The sequence below is a fragment of the Pantherophis guttatus genome, chromosome 1 (genome assembly GCF_059756535.1).
Source record: "Pantherophis guttatus breed Tessera chromosome 1, ASM5975653v1, whole genome shotgun sequence".
Taxonomy (NCBI): Eukaryota; Metazoa; Chordata; class Lepidosauria; order Squamata; family Colubridae; genus Pantherophis; species Pantherophis guttatus.
In genome coordinates this window covers 29,834,036-29,844,938 of record NC_142063.1, presented here as the reverse complement: position 1 = coordinate 29,844,938, position 10,903 = coordinate 29,834,036, and the positions used below count along the sequence as shown (strand labels likewise).

The window sequence follows — 10,903 nt, the reverse complement described above, 5'->3', positions numbered from 1 at the left end:
TAAGGCCCTGGTATAGGACAGGTATAGTTTAATTGCTCTCACAGGATCTGTGTCATGATCTGGGTGGAGTAGTGCACCCACCTAGACCTGTTAGATCTTTTAGCAGCCCTCCATACTATTGATTGTGGTATTTTATTGGACCATTTATGAGCAGAGATTATTCATTTATGGGGACTCATTGTTTTGCAATGGTTCTTCTCCTTAGGCAGATTCAAACTGTGATGATGTGTGTGTGTGTGTGTGAGTGAGATTGGTCCAATGACCCAGTATGTGGGCCCAGGGGTTGGATGCCTCTCCTATGCTCTTCAACAGCTATATGGAACCACTGGGAAAAGTCATCTGACTGTTTGGGATGTAGCAACAGCAAGCTGTAACTTTGTATTGCCACTTCAAGTTGTACAGTTTGCTTCAATTCTGTATCGTGATACCTGTATGAGAAATGACAGGTTGAAATAGAAGATGAAGCTACTGGTTTTACATCTCTCAACGGCAATCTCTCTGCATAGGCAGGCACTATCTATGAAGGCACATCTTCACAATTTGGGGGTCCTTCTGGACTCATGGCCTCTGCTTTAACTGCAGGTGGAAACTGGCTGGAGGAGCCTTTCCCAGCTTTGACTGATATGTAATTATAACTATCTTTTGCAAAGGACCCGAGTATAGCAATTCATGCCCTCATCGCTTGATTAGACTGATGTAATATGCTTTACCTAGGCTGTCCATGAAGATCACTTGGAAATGACAGCTGGTTTAGAATACAGTGGCCCACTCACATGTTCTTGGGCTAGGAACAAATCTTATTGTATATTAACATTACTATGATATGACAGACTTGCATTGTGGGTTACAATTTAGGATGCTAGAGGTGGGGGTTGACCTATGAAACCATTTTTGCTCGGTATCTAGAGGATTATCTGCTCCAACCAGAATTGCCTGACCCAATAGTCCTTCCAGAGATAAACTAGTCTCTAGTTTCTGAACAATTAAGAGGGCTCAAGCTAGAAACAACTTCATGGTGGTGTTACTATTTTGGAATAGCCTTCCAACAAAAATTAAGTTATTTGCTTCCTTGTTGATATAAAAATGTTAAAATTATTTTGGAGAGCTTCCTTCTAAGTTTATGTACTGCAGCGTTGTTTATTTTTTATTAATTTTTTTAGTTGCAGGGTTTTTATTTCATTCTAACCATGCCATGGATGTTTAACATGACATGGATATTGTAATTATTTTTTTTGCTATATTCTACCATGTAAACTGCCAGAAGTCACTAGATTGTGGTGGATATAAATTTAATGAATACTGTAAGTGGACAACTGTATTGCCTCAAGGGGCAGACCTACTTCAATCTTACAAAAAAATTTGAATTTGAATTGGCTGCTATTGCACAATATCCGATTCAGATTTGTGCTAAATACAAGGGAGGCAGTATTTTTGTTCATTTCTTATTATGCAAAGAACAATACAACAACATGCTCTTTGTAGGTTTTGCTTATGAAATATATATTTTTGCCACTTCCTAAGTAGCAGGTTTGATTGCTAGTCCTGAAAATATCCTGCTGGCTGGTGCTGTAGTTGTAGTAATGATAGAGTGATCTTCCAGATGACAAACTGGTGACAAACTTAAATGCAAGTTATTCTGCTTTAAGGGAGACTTAATGAATTGCTTATTCAGGGAACAGGCAAGCTACTTGTGAACAAACATCTGGTTTCCCATAGGCATGTGTACAAGGACGCACCAATTGAAAAGTGAACACATATGAAACACAACTCACAATATTCTGTTGCTAGTGTCTTACAATATACTCCACCAAAAAGCTGGCACTGCTGCAATATAAATTAATGTGATTCTCCTATAGACTTTCCCATAAATTGCATAAAGGAATACAACCAAAAAAAAACCCCTATCACAGCAGAGAAAACTAAACAGGAATTGGAAAGGACATAAAATAAAAAGATTAGAAATATTTATTATGCGTTCTGCTACATGTTATAATTTGCTGTCAAAATAAAATGCGCAGATGGAACTTTATTCAGGGACTTGTGCTATATAGTCACATATCCCTCGTCAAGGTGGTAACTGGCAGGCAGTTAATAAAATTATTTTCCACTATGTGTACAAAGTAAAAACAATGCAATGTATTATTTCAAATAGTAACTAAACTCAGGGTGTTTTATCGGGATACTGATCTTGGTCGCTCACTTTCTGTTGCCAAATAGGCAGCCAAGGTCTCCTGAAAATCATGAAGGAAGTTGTATTGCTGTAAAGAAAAAAGGATGCTTCAGAATGATTGGACTTCAACATTAGGATGACTTAACTTTTTCCAATGATATGGGTTGGGATGAGTGGAGAACCACAGAAAAGGAACATAGAATGGATTCCCATTCTCCAACTCTACCAAACAGACTCTCCTCTCCTGTGAAGGTGTAAAGACGGTATTTGTTCATATAAGAGAACAGGCTTCTATAATATTTTCCATTAATAGATGAACTGGCTGCAGAGGTTAGCCCCTGGATTGTCCCTGGATTCTAGCCCCAGTTCCCCAGAAAAGGTGCCAATGCCACCATTAAGATGATACTCCAATTCCCATAATCTGCTGATTTAAAAACTATTCAATCCATTTCAACATGGATGAACATGTGTTGTGCAAGCCCAGTACACAAAACAAGGAAAGCTAAATAATTTTTGGTTAAGTATTTAGCTTAAAAGCAGCCTAATGAGAAAGAAGCAATGTAATTTACACAATTTGTTAAACAATAAGGGCAGGGCTATGGACAGGAAAAAATGAATGCAGGGCAAGGTATAAATGTTTCAATGTACCACTTTCGTGGGAACTACCTAACTGCGTTTATATGTGCAGGACCTGATGCTGATGCTGGACCTGGCTGGATGCGAGACAATGTGAGATGAGACTGGTAAAGCCCAGAAAAAGCAACAAACCTGAGCGCTGCTAGTTAGCTGGCATAAAGCTAGTTCACTCCAGAGGTGCACCAAGGATAGGTGTACAAGTGCTAAATAGAATGAACTAGCAATCTAGGCTGTCAGAAGTTTGTGTGTAGCATTTGTAGATTTCACTGACATTGTATGCCATGTGCTAAATAAATAATAATGCTTAAATAAATAAATATATAAAACAAACTAAAAGGTTTAACAATATCAAGGAGGATCCAGCAGCAGCCATGGATGTGGTCTATGGCCCGAGGGCAAATAGGTGTATTTAATCCAGAAAAGACTTTTAGTACCAAGCAAACCGTCTACAGTCGAGTATCCTACAAAGTTTGGGGAAATATGGAGGTGTACAGAAATAAATAAATTAAGCATCTTTTAAGCTCTATTTCCTCCTTGGCAGGTCTAACCTTTAAAGTTTGTATTGCACCTGAACCTCTCAACTCCCTCATGCAGTTTATTGCCTGCTGTGGAGTTATGGTGTCAGATATCTGGAGCAGAAGGCAAGCTGCAACTGTAAAGAAACCATAGAATAATAACCTAATGAACAAGACATTTTTAGTAAGGAGGAACAACCTGTTTTAAAGGTAAACAAGGTAACAGAACAATAAGATTCCTATGCTTATTCATGAATTCTCAGCTTTTCACATGTCAGCTATTTTGGAAAATATCAGTGACAGCATTTATGCAGATTAGGCCTATTAAATGCAGGAACACCTGAGCCTGAAACAAGAATTCAAATCCTTTGTGTTTATAGTTTTAATAGGGATTTATCATAGAAGCCAGGCCAGCTGGATTCAGAGAGCGCAGCTTCTATGTAAGCAGGGAGAGATGGTCAAAAAACGAAGATAGCAATCACAATCATGCAATTCAAGCCCAATCCTAAAAGATAGCTGTGACCATCTTGATTTTTTATGTATGTAGGATTGTGGGGAAAATTACTTGCATTTCTTCCCTTGATTATGTGTTATTGAAAATATAGTAAAAGCTATAAAATGGAGATTTGCTAGACCACTAGAGAGCTCAAGTGTAGATTAGGTCAGCATAGAAATAACATACTTAATATTTTTCCTATTTTACAGCACACTCAGAGATTCTTGGAAACCATGATGTGAGATGTTGGCACTTGCTTTACGATATGTCACCTTCCTGTGAAATGCTTTTTACATGATTTTTTTTTTAAAAGTAGTCAGGTGGTCCGAAGCACTAAGGAAAGTATCTGCTGTCACATTATTGCTCATGGTTTTGATAGGGCTTCAGTTTCACTCTTGAGACATTTTTGCTGCAATACATGTGAGAATCTTTTAGGCTTGCCAAAACCTTCACACTATTGGCTGAGTAGAGCATTATATCAAAGAATCCCTGATATGACACAGACAGTATGCATTTACTTTTCTTTTTTTTCAGTTTGTATGTAACCATGTATCTCGTATCCTAGCTTCTCATGACCAGCTTTTTTAAAAAAGGATAGTTCTTACAGTTTATAGAAAACTATGTGTTTATCTCCTTCAAACTTAAAAATTAAAAAGTCAATATGAGTCTACTGTTGGCTGTGAGAGATTAAAGAGAGCTTTGGTTTTTGAGTAAGTCTATGTATTGCAGAGAATTTTTTCTCTGGTATGAAGAAAATAGTTCTGTGATTGGCTGCAGAATATTACCAGTAATATTAAAAAAGCAATACTTTGTAATTTTTTAAACAGAACACTTCACTTACTGAGACAGGATCGTCCAAGTCCTCCATAACAACTGTAAGAAATTTAAAAAATGAATATATTGCAATAGCTATAAACATGACAATCTCCATAGCCAATATAGTTTTTTAAAAATCTGCTGTGACTTGGCACTTCTTCATATATAGAGGTTTTCAGTTAGATCTATTATTCCAAAGTCTAACTTAAAAACAATGTTTTTTTCCTAGGACTACTGATATTGGTGCTTATCAGTTTTCTCACAATAAGCTGTGATCATATATTCTAGAGTAGTATTTTTTATGGTAGTGAAGTTGTTAAAGGAGTAGAACCTCGTTCTACTCTTCAATGCAACTTTGAAGTCCCTTAGAAAGCAGAAAAAAAGTATGTATCTCTGATCTGTAGTTTGGAATGATACAGCAGAAGCTGACTGCAGCAAATAGAAGTGAAATTTTGGCAGAGAGGTGGCAGATGAACATTTAGTGATTGAACCATTTTCATTTACTAAAAGAGGATAAATGACTAGAAAACTCAACTGTATTGTGGCTTTTTGTTTACTTTCAAGGCAGTTCCTCAGTTCATTTAGAATAACACAGCATCTGGCAATATCTGGTGTACCTCCATCAGGAATAGGATGGTGATGCACAGTGATCCCATAATTCTGGTATGTTTCCATGAGGTGTGGGACACGGTACTTTGTGAGTTCTCCTTTGGTACAGAGTACAAATACATCGCGCACCCCGTGACTTTTTAGTTCATCTATAAAAAAGGCAACATAGTTAAATATTTGCTAAAGTGATAAATGCAATCTGAATCCATATATATGATTTTGATGGAATTGACTGCAAAACTACCGGTAGTTAAAAAATGTAATTTCCAAACTTTTCTAAGTAGCTTTGCCTTCAGTTGTAATATGTGTATCATTGTCTGTTAGGCAAATAAAAGATGTCAGATTTAAGCTTGCCTAATTTTAGTAGCAGAAATGGCACTTTGGTGTGAAATCTGCTATTTTGTTATTTCATTCTGTAAGCAAATATAAGAGATTTCAAGAAAGACAGCAATATTTACTGAGTACATGGTAAGATTATTAGATTAAAATAGTGTTAATAAAAATGTCCCTTTCAGAAAAAAAAATCTTAAAATGCTTACATTTTAAAAAGAATATACAAAAACTGCAAGTAGAAAATTATAAAACTGCACCATTTAAATAAAGAAAACCTATAGTCTTGCCTCTTGCTGAACCTTAAATGTCAGTAGCTGCACTTAATGTCAGTGATGAGTGATGCTAGAGAGTATCAACTTCTAGAGTTAAATTTTAAATTACAATATGTATTTTTAAAAGTACTTTTTCCATGCAGAACACTTAAACAAACCAATCTGTTATTTCACTAAAGCTCATACTTTTACCAAAATTGCCGTATGAATATGCCCATGCGTTTATTATGTTTTGCTTTTGAAGCTTTTTCTCCAGTTGTCAATCATCAGATGTTAATTAGGTAGTTAACAGAGAAAATGCTAGAATTCCAGTTATGGAGTAATGTTTCACCTGGAATCTAGTCTACTTCCATGTGCAATGATAAGTATTTTTATGCCATATGTTAATACAATTGCTTCGCAGAGTTCTCTTCCTTATTTTTGTGTTTCTTACAACAGTGTTGTAGGTTTGTAGGATACAGGTCTTTAACACAAATAAATGGTTAACTGCAGTTCCAAGGAATTAAAACTAGCTTTGTGAAAAATAAGTTACTGAAGGACATACCTCTGTGCCACTGATAATTACCTATATCTTTCTGAAGGTTTCTTTTAATATTTTTGAATCGACAACCTAAATCAAGTGAGAAGGATGAAAAGAAACAAACAATGCTATTAATGTTAAAACAAATATTTAAAACATTCATAAATTCATTCTTAGCCACTTCTATGCACTTACCTGGTAGCGAGCTGATTCCTAGGAACTGGGAATAAGCTGGTGATAAGGGTAACCTACAGGAAGAATGCACAAAACTCAAAGGTAAGTTTTTACAAATTGCCATTTTTATCTACTGCATTTACTCCCAAGACATACAACTAAACCTTAGGAAGATGAAGCTGTTTATACATTGGGATCTTCCCCACCTCATATTTTATATTTGAATACTGAATATAATCTGAATAACCCAGGACAAGAAGCAATGAATGGAAGCTCCTTCAGCCAAAGAGAGATCCAATCTGGAACTAAGGAGACATTTCCTGACAATAAAAACAATTAATCAATGGAATAGATTATCCCTAAATTGTTAGTAATCCAGCATTGGAGGTCTTTAGGAAAAGATTGGACAGACATTTGTCTGAGATGCAATAAGGCCTCATGTCTTGGGCAGAGGGTTGGACTAGAAGGTCCCTTCCAGCCTTATAATTCTATGAATGGGGTTTCAATGCCTATGAAGGAGCATCTTTCTAGATTCAATGGTACTGCCTGATCAGTAAGTGGAGGATGTGGCTTTTGCTGAAACTTTGGCAGTTTGCTGCTTCACTTGGGATGAGAGGACCTGACTATAGTGGCTCAGACCTCCATTACCATCTGACTAAGCAACTGTTAACGGGGCTTCAATAAAGTATCATTTCTGATACTAAAATTGCGTCCCTTTCTGGATCGGGACTCTTTACGCACGGTCACTCATGCCCTTGTCACCTCCCGCCTGGACTATTGCAACGCTCTCTACATGGGGCTCCCCTTGAGGAGCACCCGGAGGCTCCAACTGGCGCAGAGTGCGGCCGCGCGGGTGGTAATGGGAGCGACATGGCGCTCCCATGTAACACCTCTCCTGCGCGAGCTGCACTGGCTCCCAGTGGTCTTCCGGGTGCGCTTCAAGGTTTTGGTTACCACCTTTAAAGCGCTCCATGGCTTAGGACCCGGGTACTTGCGGGACCGCCTACTACCACCAATAGCCTCCCACCGGCCGGTACGCTCCCATAGAGAGGGGCTCCTCCGGGTGCCGTCAGCCAAACAATGCCGACTGGCGGCCCCCAGGGGGAGAGCCTTCTCTGTGGGGGCACCTACTATCTGGAACGAGCTCCCCCCAGAGATACGGAGGATCCCGGATCTGCGCACCTTCCGCCGCGCCTTAAAGACCTTACTATTTCACCAGGCCGGCCTGGCCTAATTTTCCCCCTCTTTTATAAAAGATTTTTAAAATTTTAAATATTTTTAGTATTTATATATTCAATTTTAAATTGGTTTTAAAAGTTTGGGGTTTTAAATTTGTCGGGGCCAAAATTATTTAATTTGATTTTATTCTATTTTTTAAATTTTGTATTGTATGTGTTTTTATTGTTTGGCTGTGCACCGCCCTGAGTCCTTCGGGAGTAGGGCGGTATAGAAATCTAATAAATAATAAATAATAATAATAATAATAAATGCAAAATGCAAGGGCCTGGCTGCTTCACAGGGATATATTGTATGAGTTTTGTGGGCTCTGCTTTGGCTTCCTATTAACTTCTGGATGCAATTTAAAGTGCTGGTTTTACCTATAAAGCTCTTTATGGCTTTATGCCTAGTTATTGCAGGATTGCATTTCTCCACTAGAAACAGCTCAATCACTTCCTGCACTAGGCAGCAGGTTGGACTAGAAAATCCCCAGATTTCTTCCAATCTTTACATTCTATGGTTCAATTTAAGGAAAAGAGTAATAAATATACCTAAGGATAGGAAAATAGTTTAGTGAAAATATTCACCCTCAAGTATGTAACATTTTTATAAGCATTAGAAATCACATCCAAGACATGGAGAGCTAGACATATGGATAAAGTTTAAAATATTCAGGCTGCAAATGCAACAGGTGTGCCTAATGCTGAAAAGCAGCCATTAAGAATTCTCTGTAACTCTACTTTCATGTCAATCTTTACATGTACGCTGAGTATATAGAAGTGGAGGAATATTATATTGATTCCAATGGAAGAGATTAGATCAAATACTAGACCGGGGTCCCCAATCTTAGCAGCTTTAAGACTTGCGGACTTCAACTCCCAGAATTTTCCAGCATAGTTGAAGTCCGCAAGTCTTAAAACTGCCAAGTTTGAAAACCTCTGTACTAGACTAATAGAAGACCTATACTGATCACCTCATTCTACATTCCAAAATTTTAGGATGAGATCTAATTATAGCCAGCTCTAAATTCATTGTCACACTTATAATTAGTGTTCCTAATCACACTACAGGTGCAGCTTTTAAATAAAAGCTTTATATGCATACATTTTTATTCAAACACAGGTAATCTCAACATGAATGACAGAAGTAGGACAATATAATCCACCCAACACATTAAAAAAAACCCGAAACCATCCACTTAAAAAATACAAATACCATGAGAGAAATGCAGAAAAAATAGTTTAAAAACAAAAAAATTAAAAAATGTTTAATGATTTTATCTAATTGTTTAGTCGATTTATAGAAAAAGACAAGAGGGTTATGTTATTACTCTGAATTCTTGAAAAGAAGCAAAATGACTATTAAAGTGTTTAGAAGAGATACTGTCATTTAAATGAGACAGTGGAAAATTAAAAAGTGGCATCTCATTTATATAATGTGGATTAAATTAAGAATGTCAATATGTTAATCAGATATGGACAGAATATTAAAGTTGCTCCCAAAATTTTAAAAGGTGATTTTTGCTCCACCACCTTTAGTCTTACCAGGATACTTGAAAAGGTGTCTGTTCTTCCTCCAGGGGCTCCTCATCTGATGAGTCAAACTCGTTTACCTGCATTGCACACATCTCAAGGAAATATTGCAAGAAAATAGTTTTATGCCATGAACACATTTACTGCATGAGTTATCACAGGTTAATCACATTAATTTTCCTTTCCACACATAAGAATTTAATATCTTGAAAGCCTTTACAATTGCCTACAAGTAACTGATTAGGTCTGCTACATGTTTAGATTTTTTAATGCTTATGCCCCTAAAATTTAGATTTCCTCTAACATTTCAAATTAAATAAGAATAGGAAAAGAGGGATATGCAGTTTGGAAGGTAGAAATTAGGATTAGAAGGGAAGAGTTACCATAGTTGTAGATCACCTGGGAATCTTTGAATGGCTACAGTGATGAAAAGAGGAGTCAAAGATTAGGATAGAGATACTGAGTTAAGAGAAAAATAACACAAAACAATGCTGAGACTTTGATGGCAAAAGAAACATTAGGTCCAGGAACCACTGAAACCCACTTATGGAAACAAAGATAAAGATGTGATTAAAGGATATTTGTGTGAATAAAAGTTATAGAATTGCTTTGGAAATGATTTTTGGCTTATTATTTTTGAAAAAGCAATAAGGAGTGAAAGAACTTTAAATGTTTTATTAGAATTAGTTGTAAGAATATAGCAGATGGGAGAAGGAAATAAATATAGTAACTTTAGATAAAATAAATTTTAGGAAAAATATGAGCTTTTAATTAGGCCTTTGTTGAGCATCAAATTTAATTCCTTACAATTTATGTTTTAAGCTATTCAGATTTGTTGGATATGAGATGGGCTGCAAATAAATTTAATAAATAAATCCCAGAAAGCTGCTTCTGATCATGCAAAGCTGCCACCATAACACCTGTTTACAATTCTTTAAAGCTTTTTCCTGGAATTACACACTAGCTGTAAAAGGTAGTTATGCCATGCGGAAAAAGATGCAGCTGTTGCATTTCAAGTTCTAAAGCATCTTTATGGAATCAAGTCTAAATACTATACAACTCAGATTATTACAAATTAGCTACCCTGGGAATATCACATATTCTTTTTCAGTTTAAGGAGCATTAGAAATAGCAATTGACAGAAATATATTTATATTTACCCTATTTATCTCACAGAGATAAGAGGAGCCTGAGTGGCGCAGCAGACTAATGCTACTGTTAAAAGGTAATATTTAGCTTCCAGCTGCCTACAATTACTGCGAGTTTGAATCTCACCAGGCTCAAGGTTGACTCAGCCTTCCATCCTTTCTAAGGTAGGTAAAATGAGGACCCGGTCTGTGGGGGCAATAAGCTGACTGTATAAAATATACAAAAGTATGAAGGCTATTGCTTAACGCCTTGTAAGCCACCCTGAGTCTCCGGAGAAGGGCAGCATATAAATAAAAAATAAAAATAAATAAAAAAACATACATGACTCTGGGAGGCTAATAGACACAAAGTGCAAAATTAACTACAATCATAACAACAGACAGCATTAAAACAAAAATTACTAAAGCCATTAGAAACCATAGTCTGCAAGTAATAAAGTGGTATGATAAAGAGATTTATGGCA

The 10,903-nt window shown here is 36.6% G+C and overlaps 1 protein-coding gene across 7 annotated transcripts in view; it reads right to left on the bottom strand.

Moving 5' to 3' along the window:
• Window positions 1-1,947: 1,947 nt before the first annotated feature.
• The window catches only part of CDKN3 (cyclin dependent kinase inhibitor 3), a 10,656-nt gene continuing 1,700 nt past the window's right edge, over window positions 1,948-10,903 (bottom strand). For 2 of the 7 annotated variants that reach the window (XM_034433404.3, XM_034433401.3), the window contains exons 2-8: window positions 9,304-9,386; window positions 6,563-6,615; window positions 6,392-6,457; window positions 5,169-5,391; window positions 4,659-4,690; window positions 3,355-3,458; window positions 1,948-2,258 (exon numbers count right to left, since the gene is read on the bottom strand). In XM_034433404.3, coding sequence (XP_034289295.2) covers window positions 2,172-2,258; window positions 3,355-3,458; window positions 4,659-4,690; window positions 5,169-5,391; window positions 6,392-6,457; window positions 6,563-6,615; window positions 9,304-9,386 — 648 coding nt within the window. In that variant the 3' untranslated portion in view covers window positions 1,948-2,171. Of the gene's footprint in view, window positions 2,259-3,354; window positions 3,459-4,658; window positions 4,691-5,168; window positions 5,392-6,391; window positions 6,458-6,562; window positions 6,616-9,303; window positions 9,387-10,903 lie in introns of those variants that run through there. The other 5 variants (XM_087895187.1, XM_034433402.3, XM_087895195.1 and 2 more) reach the window with 4 other exon arrangements.